Source organism: Haliotis asinina, chromosome 13, assembly GCF_037392515.1.
Source record: "Haliotis asinina isolate JCU_RB_2024 chromosome 13, JCU_Hal_asi_v2, whole genome shotgun sequence".
In the NCBI taxonomy this organism is placed as follows: domain Eukaryota; kingdom Metazoa; phylum Mollusca; class Gastropoda; order Lepetellida; family Haliotidae; genus Haliotis; species Haliotis asinina.
In genome coordinates this window covers 19,245,237-19,264,114 of record NC_090292.1, presented here as the reverse complement: position 1 = coordinate 19,264,114, position 18,878 = coordinate 19,245,237, and the positions used below count along the sequence as shown (strand labels likewise).

The following is an 18,878-nucleotide window of genomic DNA, read 5'->3' as shown; positions in this document are numbered from 1 at the left end:
TATGTAATATATGTCTTAGATATAATACTGTATTGGTCCAGACAAACAACTTGAAAACAGAAACGATTGGGTTTTGTTTGAAAGTGTTAAGCATTAAACAGAGTTGCTGTTCACATTATTATCTTGAGTAATACATCCTCCCACTCGCAAGAATAGAAATGGTTAGTAATGAGTAAAATCCATGTCTCAATACTTTCTCTCTAAAATTGACCTGTTCACCTTGTTCTCTGTAGTAGTACTGGTCTTGCTGACTGATAGTATTCTGCTCAGCTTCATCAAGTCGACCGCTGAAAACATCACGATGAAAACGGCAGGTGCTCGTACGAGGGCTATAGAAGAAGGAATTGCACCCTGTAGTCATTGTGCACACCCTTTCACAGTAGAGTGTATGTGGCACATCACACGTCATCATCAGCGACGACAGGTTGACACCTCGTCTGTCACAACGATTATAGCTGGCTGCAAGGACGCTCAAATCCAGACAATGGACCGGGATAAACTCCAGAAGAAACATTAACCTGAGAGGAAAATATGACCCCAGACAAATAAGGGAATGCCAGCAATTCTGATTAATTGAAATATAGAATCAAACAATCAAAATATTGATCATACATACGCTTCACGTATGACCTCTGACAAATTGGATGGGTGTGAGGTGTTCAACTCTCCCCGCGGACTTGGTCCATCACAATATTTCTGCTTAGCTTATTGTAAACAGCAAACCATTGACGTGAAAAAAAGAAAGAAAAGAGAAAGAAGACCTGTAATCAGCTACTGTTTCCTTTTACACATATTATTTATGCTAATAAATGGTAGCGTTGCGTACTGCGAGTTGACAAACAGAAATTGTGAATGAGCAATTCAGCAGTATTCCAGCAAAATCAGGGCGGGGAACACCGGACATTGGTTTCAGATGTTGCACCCGTATGGGCGTTCGGCGTGACAAGGGAGCAGTTTGGCCAAATGGCACCCCATCGCCCCAAGAAGATACACACAGCCTTTGATGTCATTCAAAGAATGTGCACAATACATCACGCTGATAATCACCATACCTCACAACATGAGTTAGCAGTTCTCCCAACGCCTTGAGCATCATGCTGCTTTGCTTGTACACCTTGCCTCGTCCGGCACAGTGAGAAAGAAAACAAGACACGAAATTGTCTGTAAATGAACCAGCCCACACATTATGTTTAGACACTGGCAATTGATCTACAGGATATTTACGAGCTTTGTTCATTCTGCAATATTAATATGGTGCTGTCAGTGGATGTTATTTGATAGTCGTGAGATGACCTCCCACAATATGAACAGTTCGTCTTTTTTTCGCAGCTACAATATTAGATACTGTGCTAAAGTAAGTTTTATGTCACACGTATGCAATAGTCAGTGTCAGTGCAAACGGCAGTGATTAAGGTAATTAAGTTAATGGGTTAACATTTTACGCCACATCGGCAATATTTCAGCCATAACGTGACGACAAAAACAAAAAGTCATTTAGTACAAACATGATAAATATAATTATACATTTTTTTCAAAATAGCTCTCATCGAAGGACAGTATAACATCTTGACTACCACCGATTTTCATTAAAACTAGTCTGAGGTCATTTTGAAATCCTAAATTATACAAACCGATGCAAGTCATGAACATGTTGCTAATACTATGGAACCAATTTGTACAAGTCCTGAATGTGTTATCAATAACATGGGCTCTACATGTACTACAGTGTAAGGTGTCTAAACCAGCTCCCTTTGGGATTGATGAAAGTATCCGGTTTGAACAAGGAATTTTAGAGCTGACATGGTTACTGAACATTGTTATATCAATTACCTTCAATTACTGTACCTATTGACAATGCAATACACAAGACAAATATTGCAGCTCATATTATCTTTCATTCACACATTTTGTAACACATTTGAAAAATTTCAGACATCTTGGTTTGTCTATTCACAACTGATGATTCGAGAACGATTATCTCAGCAACACTTTCTAAATTTCAATGTCAGGCAGCAAGCGCGTCTCTCTTGACAAAGCAAACTGCTTCATTGTCGTACAATAAAGTCTCTCATTGTCATGGAGGACTGCTCAACTGGAACTTCTGTCTCTTCGTGGGAGGAAGACATCATTTTGTCTTCTTCCTTGGTTATTGCCGTCAACAGTTGATCCTCCTGCGTGTCGCGGTTTTCTGTAGGGATGGCCATGTCACTGATGACAAAATAAGCAGTCGTCATGTCAGAGGAGAGAGTGGACATATTTTGCCTAGACAAGGGAATCTCATCTTTGTCATCGATCTCCTCTCTGACAGGACTGACATCAAAACCACAGGAGGCAAAACACCTCCTAACGGTGTCTTCCGATGTCTCTCACTAACCCTGGAAATCCAGTGAACCGCGTTGAGTACTGCTAACTCATCTGCCTAAACAGTCCCTTCCATTCTCGTAATGAGGGACTTCAGGAGATGTGATTTGTATCTCACTATAAATGCCTGGACGCTTCCTTGGTCAAGAGGGTGTAAAACGTAAGTAGTTCTGGCGGGCAAATAACTGAGCGTGGCATTACTGGGTGACCCTCCGTGGGCTTTGCATGGTGCGTTATCCATAAGTAAGATGATCATCCGCCTTTGTTTCCCCCATATGTATGTTAATCTGTTCTAGCCAATCATGATACAGAACGCTGGTCACCCCCGCCTTGTTTGCACACCATATCACAGATTGACTGTCCGGGTTTGCAAAGTTTCAGAAACGCTTAGGCTTTTGGATATACCGATCACGAATGGTTTGAGTTTTTCTCCAGTCATACTGCAACATAGCATTACAGCTGAACGTTCTTTTGAAACCTTTCCTCCTGTTGTGTATGTGAATACGAATGCAAACTATGCGTGTATTAAGTTATCTCCCTTTGACCGCGCATGCGTGTAACTACAGTTCCGGTAATAAACTGTCTCGTACCTGCCACCGAGTGTTTGGTCGTGTTGTGAGGAGCTTTTGTCTGTATTGGTATATTTGAGTTGGAACCTGAGTCGGGGGTCACTAAACCTCCCTTGGCAGATTCAACATTTTTAGCAAGGGTCTTGTCTGGTAGTGCGCGAAACATCAAACCAGTTTCGTCTGAAAATGTCATCTGCAGAATAATCACTCAATGTTGGTAGGCGTGTCTTAAAATCTTCCACATCGTCGTTATTGACGCTCGCACTCTCGCTACTGCAGCTGGTGATGACAACTTGCCGGGTTTGACAGCTGCCGATTTATACAGCTACAGATTTATACAGCATAATATATATGTCACGTCTGTCCAAAATTGTAATAAATGAACACACATTGTTAATGCTTCTGTATTGAAACAGTGCAGCTGAAGTAAAACCAACAGCATTTTCTCCGTACATGCATTCAGTGACCGTGAAACACATACAGATGTACAAATGCTCAACATACTACATGCTGTATATTTTTCAGATATTACTGAGTAAAATCTATCTGACTAAAAGTGCTTTATGGTTCAACTTCTTTATTATACAAGGTCACAGCGTTTCGAGACAGATTCTAGTCTCTTCACCTGAAGAAGAGACTAGAATCTGTCTCGAAACGTTGTGACCTTGTATAATAAAGAAGTTGAACCATAAAGCACTTTTTGTTTGATTCCTCCAACTTCTAAATGCCTTTGAAACAACTTAAAATCTATCTGGCAACTGAAGCTAACACCACACCACCGACAGGAATAATTCATATATTACACTGTGAAATAACATCATTATCTAAGCGCCTTTACGATTGTACATTCTGGAAGCAAAATGTCTTTAGTCACTTTAAAACCAGGAAACGACGTTATTCGTGAACATATCATACGGCCTATCAACCGAGGCTCAAACCGTACTATTGACCGGAATTATTCATATATATTATAGTGTAATACCGTCATTATCTATGCCATCCCCTGAAATTTAGATGAATAATACAGGCATACCCCAATTTACGTCACTGAGGCACACCCCTCTGGTTGAAATTTCGTTCGCGGGAGAGAATTGTACACTGTTGTCAAAAAGGTCAATTCAAGATAATTAAATGTCGAAATGAGTACTTTTAATAACGGCGTTTCATTCATAACGATGTCAATAAATGATTTATGTATTTGTACCCCTTTAGGATATACGTGATCTTTAAAACTAAAACGCTGTCATAAAAAAATAAACAAAACAAAAATATAAATCACTGGGGACAACAGTACAATATGTATAACGAGCTGTAGATCACCAACAAGGATGAAGAATGGTTACCATGCTGGTGATGAAAACAGTAAAGGCATATCGACCAACGTAGCATGTTCCAGAACTCCCATGCTGTATATGCAGATCTAGGCTTCATCTCTGGGCTTCATCAAGCTGGTAGTCAGCATTTTATGAAGAGTGAGAGAGTTAAAATTAAAACCATGATGAATATGCAGACCTCGCCTTAGAAATGTCTCGCTTCCATCCCAGGTGCACTGTCGTCACGCTCAGCACTGTCCTGTGTGCCCTTGATTTGGTACAGATCTTGGCGCAGATCGGGAGAGTGTCCGGGTTCTCAAACGGGAGCACAACTCTTCTGACACTCTGGGTAATGCAGAAGGCTGCAGTGTTGGGAAACCCTCATGTTCTCCTGAGGGTTCTTGGTTGGTTCGAGTGGGCAGCGTTTCCTGGGAGAAGTCCCATTCGTTGTCTGGGCTGCGTGTAGAGGGGGCAAAGGCTCTCAGCTGATGATGGGCATTATCAGCCCAGGACCACCCAAACCCTCTCTGCTGCATATATCTCTAATCTGTAAATCATAACAATGATCACTGTAACCTGTCTGTGTGTGGTACATAAGCGTCTGTTTGAAATCAACTTCTCTACCTCCCACCTTCCACCGTCACATAAGATGGCAGTTCATACATAATAACACAGTTTTCTTCTTGTTGCTGTTATGCAAAATGAATAGATTTCGGTTCTTATCGATCCACCCTCAGTAGTCAGTTGGCTAGAATATCAGTATACTTTTGGCCGAGCATTATTGACAACCCCATATAATGACACAGCCCTATTCAGAATCACCATCCGTTCATATCATGTAATTTCCACATCAGTCCAACTGAACGGAAAGGAATCCCTTACAATCGACTGTGTAAAGAGCCAGGCAGCACATCAGATGTCCGTTGTTAGGCCCTGCGCCTTTACAGATGCGTATACTTTACTATTCTCGATATTTGTATGTAATCAATCTGCCAGACCTGTTTCCTTTCTTCCACTGATATTTGGCAGCATAAACTGAAATAACAATTGCCGGGTTTTGTTTCCCTTTAACTTATCGGGTACAACCGCGCACACACACATATCTTAGCCCCACTTCACTACATCCCACTCATCCCTAAAGGACATGACGTGACTATTACAAACTCACAGCAGTGAACTAAGGCTTGATCAACATTTATAACTACTGAATATGACCTTCATGCAAGAGATGAATATTACCTCCTTGCAAAAGGTTAATATTAGCTTCATGCAAAAGAGATTAATTGCAAGGTTTACGTCTTATAAAATTGTTTGTACCTACGGGTGGCTGATCATAACATTCCGTGACATTTTATCAATGGATGGAATGGTATTCTGCATTACATTTGGAATTATGCACAACATCTTAACGAACAATAAAACTACTAGCATACAGAAGAAGAAATTTATTTCTGTATTTGAGGCCAAGATTACAAAAACTGAAATCAATATTTTGCGGATGGACAGATAAAATAATTTAATGAATTCATTTTCATACAGGCAGCTTATGCTTCGAAAAATGGCCTTAGACTTCAATATACGTACATTTGTTTTGTATTTTTTTCAAGTTGTGTAAAATTTAATCTTGATGGAAACTTATGCTAATAAATACAGATTATATGTACGGAAAAGTATGTACATACAAGTAAAACATTCGTCTTTTGTAACATTTATACTCTTATTATAGCTTTGTTTTACCAAATTCAGCTTGTGACATAAACTGAGTAATTTGCTTAAAATACGCATGTGGTCCTTGCTATGATAGAGTTCCAGTATGTATTTTTCAGGTTCAAGGGTGGAACAGAAAAGATGATGACGTTACACTAGAATGCCAATTTTGAATGTCAGGATTTTACAGATCTTGATATCTTTGCTTAACTTCACGTATAACTATTTCCTTATTCTCACATTGTTGTGTATATCACAAATATTAAAGTAAAGCTTTCAATCAGTGGCAAGTGGCAACTTGGAATTCAAAGTGCCAATGTCTCATGCAAATAAAGTGCCATCATACGATACATATAGCGGTGTGTCCACGTATGTCAAAGTGCCATCATACGATGCATATGGGGGTGCGTCCATGCATGTTTAAGTGCCATCATATAATACATATATGGGTGTGTCCATGCATGTCAAAGTGCCATCATACAATACATATATGGGTGTGCCCATGCATGTCAAAGTGCCATCATACGATACATATATGGGTGTGTCCATGCATGTCAAAGTGCCATCATACAATACATATATGGGTGTGTCCATGCATGTCAAAGTGCCATCATACGATACATATATGGGTGTGTCCATGCATGTCAAAGTGCCATCATACAATACATATATGGGTGTGTCCATGCATGTCAGAGTGCCGGGTCTATAGCTGAGTATCCTGACTGTTAGGGTAGAGGATCATGTCTCCAACAGGATCACATCTCCCACACCAGCCTCCACACACCAGATCAATGACGGCGCCATCGTGTGTCCGGGTAATACTGTGCACTTTGGATCTAGATCCAGAGGCAGTCCACTGTAGCTGTATGTGAGAAGATCTACTAAAATGTATTTGTCATAACAAGTCTTAATTTTGCTCTGATCAAGGAAGCAAGGTGATGATATAGACATAATCATGTGATATTAATAGACTATTCATGGTTTTCAATTTAACTTAGAATAACAACAAGATTAACTACAGTTTCTGCATATCTTCATAAACGGAGGACTTTTAAATGTTCTTGAACTAGTTTTATTTACGCACATAAAATCATTTTATCCTGCTTGTGTTTGATATTTCAAAGACTGTTTGGCAAACATTTACATACATTTTCTTCCCCTGTTCCCCTATTTCAAATACTAAAACTCTAAACACTAAAAAGATATAAAAATATTTGGATTTAAACTTCTATTTATTCTAACCCCTTCTACCGGTGTTTTATATTAACATTGCTGATACTACCAGAAATGTATAACTCACGTCAGTGGCGAACTTCATCCCTGTACCCAGCGTGTTGATGCGAAAGGTTCCGATTCGCTTGCATGTTCCTGAGTATGAGTAACAGTCTTCTGCTCTGCCATACGTATGTGGCTTCGTCTTGGTCCCGCTGGTGAAGGTGGTGTCCGTTCTCACAACAGTCATTGTCTAAAGCATACAATTGTATTATTTTAGAGAGTGAGTGAGTGAGTTAATAATTAACGTCACATCGGCAATGTTGCAGCCATATCGTCACGAGAGTGAGTGAGTGAGTAAGTTAATACTTAACGTCACATCGGCAATATCTCAGCCATATCGTGACGAGAACATTCAACAATGAAAAAGAGCATATATAAATCATAAAAACCCGTCAACGAAGGACAGTAAAACAACTAGAATATCACAGTTTCAATTAAAACTAGCATGGAAAGTTAAAACTAATAGCACTATTTAGACAATACAATATAAAAACAGACTATAGATCGCCAACAACAGAAGGTGAGTGAGTGAGTGAGTTAATATTTAACGTCACCTTGACAATATTGCAGCCATATCGTGACGGGAACATTTAACAATGAACAGGACTATATGTATATTATAAAAACCTGTCATCGAAGGACAGTAAAACAACCAGATTATCACAATTTGAAATAAAACTAGCGTGGAGCTTTAAAACTAATATCGCTATTTAGACGATGCAATATAAAAAACAGGCTATATATATCGCCAACAACCGAAGGTAGATCACCACACTAGGGACCATGGGGACTTACAGTACCTTTGCTACCTGCATGGACCCTAGCTGGATTTACACCATCCCTTCAGCTGTTGGCGATTGTAAGAAATGTAGCCACGATTAAAATAGAGGAGTACTACGTCTAAAAATCCTGGTAAGTTCAAATTTACTTCAAATGTTTTGGGACTTACGTATCCTCTCAGGGGGACAATAATTTTACAGTACTTTAACCCCCCTCGAGGATACAGCCACTAACAATCTTAGTTACTAATTCAAACTTCCATCCATAATATATATATCTATTTACAAATCACTTAACAAATCTAATACTTTTAAAAATGCAATAATTAAATGAGAATTTACGTTACTAAAAAGATCCTTCAAAGTTCGTGATTTAAAATAGTTATCCCTTGTGATAGAATACTCAACACAGTCAAGCAAAATATGCTTGACTGTGATTCTTTCATCACAAGGGATGCAGAACAGAGGATCCTCGCCTTTCAATAGGTATTCATGAGTATACCTTGTGTGGCCAATGCGACATCGTCGCATAATGACCTCCTCAAATCTGGACTGACAACCCAAGTAAGTATAACCGATATAAGGTTTTATTTCATGTAATTTATTTAGACCTACCTGGGTATCCCACTTCTTCTGCATCAGATCACGGATGTAAGATCTTATTGTAGCTTTATAATCTGAGTAAGGAATAAGAAGTGGTGTCACAGATTTGTTGAGTGCTGCCTTCGCAGCAAGATCGGCCATTGTGTTGCCAGAAATGCCTACGTGACTGGGTAACCAACAAAGGACGATGTCGCATTGGCCAGTAGCAAGATCATTATACAATTCAACAATTTCAATTAAAAGTGGTTGGTTACAAGAAATATTTTTAATAGCCTGAAGGCAGGAAAGAGAGTCGGAATAAATTATATACTGTTTATGTTTAGGGTGTCTTTCAATATATTTAAGAGCCGTTAGTATGGCGTTAGCTTCTGCTGTAAAAATAGAACTATTACCTGGTAATCTAGAAGATATTGTTCTGGATCCAATGACAGTGGCACAAGCCACTGCGCCACCATCCTTGGACCCATCTGTAAATAAAGGTTTATAATTGCTATATTTATGTCTTAATTGATTATATTCTTGTTTGTATTGTAATTCATTTGTTTCTGATTTTTTAAAAGTAGTTAATGTTAGGTCCACTTGGGGCCTAACCAATTGCCAAGGAGGAGAAGACAGAAGACGGGAAGGGGCTATGTATTCCAGCTCAATGCCGGCTGAAGAAAGAAATGGTTTAATTCTTAAACCAAGAGGCGGAACAAGAGAAGATTTCCTTTTGTATAAATCCTCATACAGAGAACTGAAAACACAGTTATATGCAGGGTTTGACTCACTGGAATATAATTTTGTTACATACTGTAAAGCCAATTTTATACGTCGCTGCTCAAGAGATGGCTCATCAGCCTCAACGCACAGGCTGTCAACAGGTGAAGTTCGAAAGGAGCCAAGACAAAGTCTCAGACCTTGATGGTGAACAGAATCCAAAAGTTTTAGGTTGCTTTTACAGGCTCCACCATATACAATGGAGCCATAATCAAGTTTTGACCGGATCAGTGATCGATAAAGCTGCAGGAGGGTAGCTTGATCCCCTCCCCATTTAGAATTTGAAACGACTTTCAACAAGTCAAGTGCCCTCAGGCATTTAGTTTTGAGGGATTTGATATGTGGTAGAAACGACAAATGTGAGTCAAACATTATTCCCAAAAACTTGGCCTCCTTTACAACTTTTATGGAAGATCCGTTTAGAAACAGTTCAGAATCATTATGCGGTTTACATTTTCTACAAAAGTGTATACAATTAGTTTTGGATTTAGAAAATTTAAAGCCGTTTTCAAGGCACCATTTATCTATTTTATTTAAACACAGCTGCAGTTGCCGTTCGATAGTATGCATATTTTTACCACGACAAGAAATATTAAGATCATCCACAAATAACGATCCATCAATTGAATCGTTTAAAACTTTTGACAAACTATTTATCTTTATACTAAAAAGTGTTACAGACAAAATACTGCCTTGTGGAACACCCTGATCCTGATTGTAATGATCAGACAGGGTAGAACCCACTCTAACTTGAAATTGCCTGTTATTTAAAAAGTTGGCTATGAACTGAGGTAAACGACCTCGTAAGCCAAAGTCATGTAAATCTCTTAAAATCCCATGTTTCCAGGTAGTGTCGTAGGCTTTTTCTCAATCGAAAAAAATCGATACTGCATGTTGCTTATTAATTATGGCATTCTTAACAAAAGATTCTAAACGCACTAAATGATCGATAGTACTTCTGTTTTTACGGAAACCACATTGAATATCTGTTATTAGGTTATTGGTTTCCAAGTACCAAACAAGTCGATTATTTATCATGCGTTCCATGGTTTTGCAAACACAGCTAGTTAATGAAATTGGCCTATAATTGGAAGCATCAGTACGATCACGTCCAGGTTTGGGGATGGGAACAATTATTGCATCACGCCACGACGAAGGGAAGTTTCCACTTGTCCAGATGTTATCAAAAATATGCAAGAGTGTCTCCAAACATGATTCAGGTAAGTGCTTCAGAAGTTGATAATGGATGTTATCAGCTCCAGAAGCAATGTCGTGAGCCTGATCAAGAGCAGTATGAAGCTCATGTATCGAAAAGGTTTCATTGTAGTCTTCTCCATTATCTGCATTGAAATTAATAGGTGTCCTTTCCTGCTGTTTTTGATATTTTTGGAATTCAGGTACATAATTAGATGAGGAAGAATGTTTGGCCAACGTACCACCAAGTTTGTTTGCAATATCTGATTGATTAGTCAATAATTTGTTCCCATCTTTTAGATGGTGGATGCTAGATTTTGATCCCTTACCCTTTATTTTCCGGATCATATTCCACACCTTTGATATGGGCGTGCGGGAATTGATTCTTGATACATAGTTGCGCCAAGACTGACGTTGACTTGGCTTGAAAGTACGCCGTGTTTTAGCATTAATGAGTTTTAATTTATCTAAATTGTGGACCATAGGATGGCGACGGAAGTAATGTTCAGCTTTCTTCCGTGTCTTCCTAGCTTGTTTGCACTCATCTGTAAACCATGGTTTTCGTATGTGAGGAACTGTAGAGGACTTTGGGATACATTCGTCAGCTATTTCATTTAGTGTATCTGAGAAACATTTTATGGCATCAGGGATATCATTAAAAAGTTCAGTTTTGAGTTGGTCAGCACAGAGACTTTCATATAAAGGCCAGTTAGCCTTTTTAAAATTCCATCTTGATGATGGAGGAACGTCAGATGGATTCACAGGGTTTAGTATGGTTGGGAAATGGTCACTTCCACAGAGGTCGTCGTGGACTGACCATTCAAATTCACTCAAAAGGTTGGAGTCCGTAATAGATAAATCAAGCGCTGAATATGTTCCTGTGCCAGGATGTAAATAAGTATTTGCACCGTCATTATAAATACACAAGTCATTATTTGAAATGAAATCCTCCAGTAATTTACCTTTGGTGTTTGTAACATTACCACCCCAGAGTGGGTTGTGGCCATTTAGGTCACCCATGATGATACATGGTTTAGGTAACTGATCATACAATGTCTGGAGATCAGACTGTTGAAGCACACAAGAAGGTGGAATATACAAAGAGCACAAAGTAAACACAACGTGAAGTGTAATTCGCACAGCAACAGCTTGAAGATTGACATTCAGCAACACAGGGCTGTGGATCACTCCCTCGCTTACTAAAATAGATGAGCCTCCAGCAGCTCGTACCCCAGGAGGAGAAAAACAATGATACGAGCTAAAGTGTCGTATATCAATTGTATCTGACGCCTTCAAATACGTTTCTTGAAGGCAAAGAGCTGAAGGTTTCAATTCCTGGTTCAGTAGCTGTAATTCATTTAAGTTTGTCCTAAGTCCTCTACAATTCCATTGCATTAGTATTTGGGAATGATTCATCTCTTGGGTGGTTTGATTGGGGACCTACCTCGCCCATTTCTTTTAGGTGAAGAACTTTCAATTCTACGGTGGATAGTTTCTGAGACATCCATCTCTTCTAATGATCCATACTTATTGTACAGTTTGATGGGATCATCTGAACCTTTAGACTGTCTACCAGTTTGATTTGCACGAGAAGATGTGTTGTCCGATTTACGTGACGCTTTAACGTTTTGGTCTTTTCCAGAATGTGCCTTTTGTGATAGTTCATGGTGTAAACCTGACTGTGATTTTGATGTAATTGTCATAGAAGGTAAAACGTCAGAGGCCTCTGTGGCTGAAATTTGATCAGCAGTTTGTGTAGTAGAATCAGATGTTACGATGGGCTTTGGGTTGACAGAATTCACCAACGTTATATCTGTCTGACATTGAGTTGATGCTGTCATTGTTGATACTGCGTGTCCTTTGGTCACATTTGCATACGTATCAATCTGCTCATTATTTGGTACAAGTTTCTTTGCCTCTGCATACGTGATGTTTTTGGTGCATTTTATTTTGCTGATTTCCATCTCTCTTTTCCAAACTGGACAAGATTTACTGGAAGATGAATGAGACCCAGAACAGTTCGTACATTTTTTGACCTCACTGATACAGTCTTCAGTGACATGGGTAGTTTCACTGCAATGTGCACAGGTTATATTGTTTCTACAGGAATTGACACCATGCCCAAATTTCTGACATTTAAAACACCGCAGTGGGTTAGGGATATACATGTCAACATCTATTTTACAGTATCCTGCTCTGACTGATTTTGGTGCAGTGGGAGATGAAAAGCTAAACAGGTACGTATTTGTGTTGATTGTTTCAGCACCTTGACGCCTGGTGAACCTTTTCACAAATCTAACACCTTGATCCCTCATTTCGTAAGCAATATCCAATTCAGTCATATCACTGAATAGTCTATCACGATCTCTAATAATTCCTCTGCTGGTATTGAGAGATCTGTGAGGAGACACACTAACTGGGACTCCGACAAGTTCATCAATTGACATCAGGTTTGTTGCTTGTTGTCGTTTGCAACACTCAATGAGAATTGATCCACTTCTCAACCGTTTGATATTTTTTATATCACCCGCTATTCCATGAATGCCCTTTGCAACAGCAAAAGGGTTAAGTTTAATTGGGGTTTTGTCAGGTATTTCCATCACCAAGAATCGTGGCCAGTATTCAACAGATTTTGAAATGAGATCAACATCATCCGTTTCAGAATCATTTTCAAGCGTACGTTTGGATTTTTTAATGGGAGTTTGAAAAGCCATTTTTATATGGATAACGTTTCATCATCTTTACTCCCCACCCGCCACCGAGTGCCAACAAGGGCGATATCTAACGCCTGTGGATGTCCAACAGACAGATATCAGAGATATAAGGATGATATACACCAGCAGTAAGTTCTACCAGTTTGGCCCATGAGCCATCGCCTTCTGGCACCAGCATCTAGGCAAATTTGTTCAAATTTAAAATTCATGTAACACAATGTATACAAAAACACACAAGTCAGTAATATTTCTAAAACAACCAAGCCACATAATCACAGAGCAATAACAATTAGGTGCTCAGGGCTCGGCATGACCAGCCGATTGATAGAACCGGGCCGTTTCTACCACCCGTCTAGGTGAAGTAGGGGCCAAAGTGGTGTGTTGAGCAAAGGGAACAATGTTCGAGCTCCCACTGCCCTCAACCACCAGACTACCGTCCTCCACCGACACGGGACGCAACCCACGGCCAACAGGTTGCCCAATTTGGTCGCCTCTTACGACCAGCAATGGGGTGCTGTAGACACATTCTGCCCCGGGTCCACACGGGAGAAGAGCACTTAGCGTTACCCAGCACCCACCACGAGGAGGTGGCTCTTCATGGGTGCCTCAACAGAAGGTAGATCACCACACTAGGAACCATGGGGACTTACAGTACCTTTGCTAGCTGCATGGTCCCTAGTTGAATTTACACCATCCCTTCAGCTGCTGGCGATTGTATGAAAAGTTAGCCGAAATTAAAAGAACATGAATGCTACGATTAAAATATTGGTAGACTTAAATTTACTGTGAATGTTTGTGGACTTACGTACCCTCTCAGGAGGACAATAATTTTACAATACTTCAACCCCCTTTGAGGGTACAGCCACCAACAATTCAAGTTACTAATTCAAACTACCAATCATTAAAATGCATCTATTTACACAACATAATTTTCAAAATTCCACCAAAAAATCAATTTCTTCTAAAAAACCAATGATTAAATGACAACTAACAGTTCTTAAAAGGTCCTTGATAGTTTTGACAATGAACAATTTATCCCTTGTGATGGAGAATATGCTTGACCGTGACTCTCTCATCACAAGGGATACAAAGCGGAGGATCCTCACCTTTTAAAAGGTATGCATGAGTGTATCTTGTATGGCCAATACGACATCGTCGCAAAATGACTTCTTCAAATCTGGACTGACAACCCAAGTATGTATAACCAATGTAGGGTTTTATTTCATGTAGTTAATTTATACCTACTTGGGTGTCCCACTTCTTCTGCATCAGATCACAAGTGTAAGCTCTAATGCTGGCTTTGTAGTCAGAATAAGGAACAAGAAGTGGTGTCACAGATTTGTTGAGTGCTGCCTTAGCAGCAAGGTCGGCCATTGCGTTACCGGAAATGCCAACGTGGCTGGGTAACCAACAGAAGACGATGTCGTACTGGCCAGTAGCAAGATCATTATGTAATTCAATAATTTCAATTAAAAGTGGATGTTTACAAGAAGGATTTTTAATCGCCTGAAGGCAAGAAAGAGAGTCGGAATAGATTGTATATTGTTTATGTTGATGGCGTCTTTGGATATATCTAAGAGCTGTAAATATGGCGTTAGCCTCAGCGGTAAAAATAGAACTGTTGTCTGGTAATCTAGAAGATATTGTTCTGGATCCAATGACAGTGGCACAAGCTACTGCGCCACCGTCCTTGGACCCATCTGTAAATAAGGATTTATAATTGTTATATTTATGTTTCAATTCATTATATTCTTGTTTATACTGTAATTTATTAGTTTCTGATTTTTTAAATGTGGTCAATGTTAGGTCCACTTGGGGCCTAACCAACTGCCAAGGAGGAGAAGACAGAAGACGGGAAGGAGCTATATTTTCCAGCTCAATGCCGGCAGCAGCAAGAAATGGTTTAATTCTTAAACCAAGAGGCGGTACAAGCGAAGATTTCATATTGTATAAGTCCTCACACAGAGGACTGAAAACACAGTTATATGCAGGGTTTGACTCACTGGAATATAATTTTGTTACATACTGTAAAGCTAATTTGATACATCGCTGCTCAAGAGATGGTTCACCGGCCTCAACGTACAGGCTGTCAACAGGTGAAGTTCGAAAGGAGCCAAGACAAAGTCTTAGACCTTGATGGTGAACAGAATCTAAAAGTTTCAGGTTGCTTTTACAGGCTCCACCATATACAATGGAGCCATAATCAAGTTTTGACCGGATCAGTGATCGATAAAGTTGCAGGAGGGTAGCTTGGTCCCCTCCCCATTTAGAATTTGAATGTTCTGCAAAAATGTATACAATTAGTTTTGGACTTCGAAAATTTGAAGCCGTTTTCAAGACACCATTTATTTATTTTGTTTAAACACAACTGTAGTTGCCGTTCAATAGTATGCATATTTTTACCTCGGCGAGAAATATTAAAATCATCCACGAAAAGCGATCCATCAATTGAATCGTTTAAAACTTTTGATAAACTGTTGATCTTGATGCTAAAAAGAGTGACAGATAAAATACTGCCTTGTGGAACACCCTGACCCTGATTGTAATGATCAGACAGGGTAGAACCCATACGGACCTCGAATTGTCTGTCATTTAAAAAGTTGGCAATAAATTGAGGCAAACGACCTCGCAAACCAAAGTCATGTAAATCCCTCAAAATACCATGTTTCCAGGTTGTGTCATATGCTTTTTCAAGATCAAAAAAGATAGACACAGCATGTTGTTTATTAATTAGTGCGTTTTTAACAAATGATTCCAGTCGCACTAAGTGATCGACAGTACTTCTGTTTTTACGGAAAGCACACTGTATATGTGTGATAAGATTATTTGTTTCCAAGTACCAAACAAGTCGATTATTTATCATGCGTTCCATGGTCTTGCAAACACAGCTAGTTAGTGAAATAGGTCGATAATTGGACGGATCCGTATGATCACGTCCAGGTTTAGGTATTGGTTCTACTATGGCGTCACGCCATGACGGAGGAAAGTTACCCGATGTCCAAATATCATCAAAAATATTGAGAAGAGTTTCTAGGCAGGATTCCGGTAAGTGCTTCAGGAGTTGATAATGTATGTTATCAGCTCCTGTAGCAGTGTCATGAGCTTGATCAAGAGCAGTGTGGAGTTCATGAATAGAAAACGTTTCATTATAATCTTCACCATTATCAGAATTGAAATTAATAGTTATCTTTTCTTCTTGTTTTTGATATTGCTGGAATTTTGGTACATAATTAGAAGAGGAAGAGTGTTTAGCAAGGGTTTCACCTAGTTTATCAGCAATATCTGATTTATCAGTAAGCAATTGATCTCCATGTTTAAGATGATGGACAGTAGATTTAGTACCTTTACCTTTGATTTTCTGGACCATGTTCCATACCTTGGACATGGGTGTCCGAGAATTTATTTTGGACACATAATTTTGCCAAGATTGGCGTTTGTTTTGTTTAAAAGTACGCCGTGCTTTAGCATTTAAAATTTTAAATCTATTTAAATTATGCACCATAGGATGGCGACGGAAATAATGTTCAGCTTTCTTCCTTGCCCTCCTAGCTTGTTTGCACTCATCGTTGAACCATGGTTTTCTTATGTGTGGAACTACAGAGGAATTTGGTATACACTCATCAGCTATGGAATTCAATACATCAGAAAAAGATTTAATAGCAGCGGGAACGTCAATAAAACGTTCAGGTTTAAGTTTTTCAGCACACAGTGTTTCATATAAAGCACAGTTAGCCTTTCTAAAATTTCGTCTTGATGATGGAGGAACATCAGATGGAGTTACAACTTTTAATACAGTAGGAAAATGGTCACTTCCACAGAGGTCATCGTGGACTGACCATTCGAATTCATTAAGTAGTTCGGAATTTGTCAATGACAAGTCAAGAGCAGAATAGGTCCCTGTACCAGGGTGTAAATATGTGTTGGAACCATCATTATAAATACATAAATCATTGTCAGAACAAAAGTCCTCCAACAATTTCCCTTTAGTGTTTGTAGTTACACTACCCCAGAGTGGGTTGTGCCCATTTAAATCTCCCATTATAATACAGGGCTTCGGGAGCTGATCATATAGAGCTTGAAGATCAGTTCTGGCAAACGTCGAAGACGGAGAAATATAAAGAGAGCATAGCGTAAACGCTACATGTAACGTAATTCTCACTGCAACAGCCTGCATATTAGTATTAAGTGAAACAGGGCTTTGAATAACGTTTTGTTTGACTGGAATGGATGAACCGCCAGTGGCCCGATCACCCGGAGGTGCAAAACAATGATATGCATTAAACTGACGAAAATTAAATGTATCTGTTTGTTTTAAATATGTCTCCTGGAGACATATCGCTGAAGGTATAAAATCTTGGACTAATAGCTGTAATTCATGTAAATTAGTCCTCAATCCTCAGTTCCACTGTACAATATTATTGGAATAAACTATCTTTTGGGGGGATTTATTGGGGATCTACCCCGCACTCGTTAGGAGGGCGACAAGCTATGTGCCCTAGAATGGACGTTTTCAGAAACGTCCATATCTTCAAGAGACCCATATTTATTAAACAATTGAACTTTATTTTGTGACCCTTTAGGAGGTCTACCACTTTGTTGTTTTGAAGCATCAGGCTTTGGCTTTGGTTTACTTTTCACCGTTTGTTGATTATCAGCTGTTGATTGAGACTTTGAATGTGACTGAGATGATGATGATTTGTGATCAGAAGACGACTTTGAGGTACTAGGAAGTGATTCCTCAGTCTGTGATGATATAGCAGGGTACAAAGGCTGTGTAGAATCACACTTTACCCAAGTCAAGGTAGTTTAGCAGCCTGTGGTTGATGTTGTTTTAGAGCTAGAACCCGATGATGTTTTTGCTATTGTAGCATAACTTTCTGGAAGATCAGATCTCTTTACCAGTTTTTTGGCCTCCGAAAAAGAGATATTGTGTGTGAATTTTATTCTATTGATCTCCATTTGTTCTTTCCAAATTGGACACTGTTTAGAAAATGAAGAATGATCGCCTGAACAATTGGTGCATTTTTTATAATCACTGTCACAATCTTCTGTTGTGTGTGTCTTCTCACCACAGTGAGCACACACAACAGACAATGTGCAAGTATTCACACCGTGTCCATATTTCTGACATTTAAAACATCTTAGCGGGTTGGGGATGTAGGTATCAACTGGAATATTACAATAGCCTGCCTTCACTGATTTGGGAGCATTAGGACATGAAAAAGTAAACAGATACGTGTTCGTTTTGATGGTTTCATTGTTTCTGCGAGTTGAAAAGCGCTTGACGTAGAGTACACCTTGATCCTTCATTTCAGAACCTATATCAAGTTCCGACATATCGTCAAACAATCGGTCGCAATCTCTAACGATACCTTTGCTGGAGTTCAAGGTTTTGTGTGCAGAGACCGTGACTTGAATGCCCACGAAAGATTTGATGTTCAGCAAATTAGTTGATTGTTGCTTTTTCCCGCACTCTGCTGTCTCTGGTGGAATTATTAATCTTTTAATTCTTCTGCTGGAGTATATCATTCGGGTATCCTTGGTGCTGCAAGCTGGAGGCCCGCTTGATTTTAGCATTGTCCTTGTGATACTCCGTGGTGGGTG

The 18,878-nt window shown here is 39.3% G+C and overlaps 1 protein-coding gene across 1 annotated transcript in view; it reads right to left on the bottom strand.

Moving 5' to 3' along the window:
- Nucleotides 1-2,045: 2,045 nt before the first annotated feature.
- Nucleotides 2,046-18,878, bottom strand: part of LOC137259390 (uncharacterized) — a 53,928-nt gene continuing 37,095 nt past the window's right edge. The window contains exons 3-7 of the mRNA XM_067797058.1: nucleotides 7,251-7,415; nucleotides 6,674-6,812; nucleotides 4,448-4,605; nucleotides 2,952-3,123; nucleotides 2,046-2,188 (exon numbers count right to left, since the gene is read on the bottom strand). Coding sequence (XP_067653159.1) covers nucleotides 2,046-2,188; nucleotides 2,952-3,123; nucleotides 4,448-4,605; nucleotides 6,674-6,812; nucleotides 7,251-7,415 — 777 coding nt within the window. The remainder of the gene's footprint in view (nucleotides 2,189-2,951; nucleotides 3,124-4,447; nucleotides 4,606-6,673; nucleotides 6,813-7,250; nucleotides 7,416-18,878) is intronic.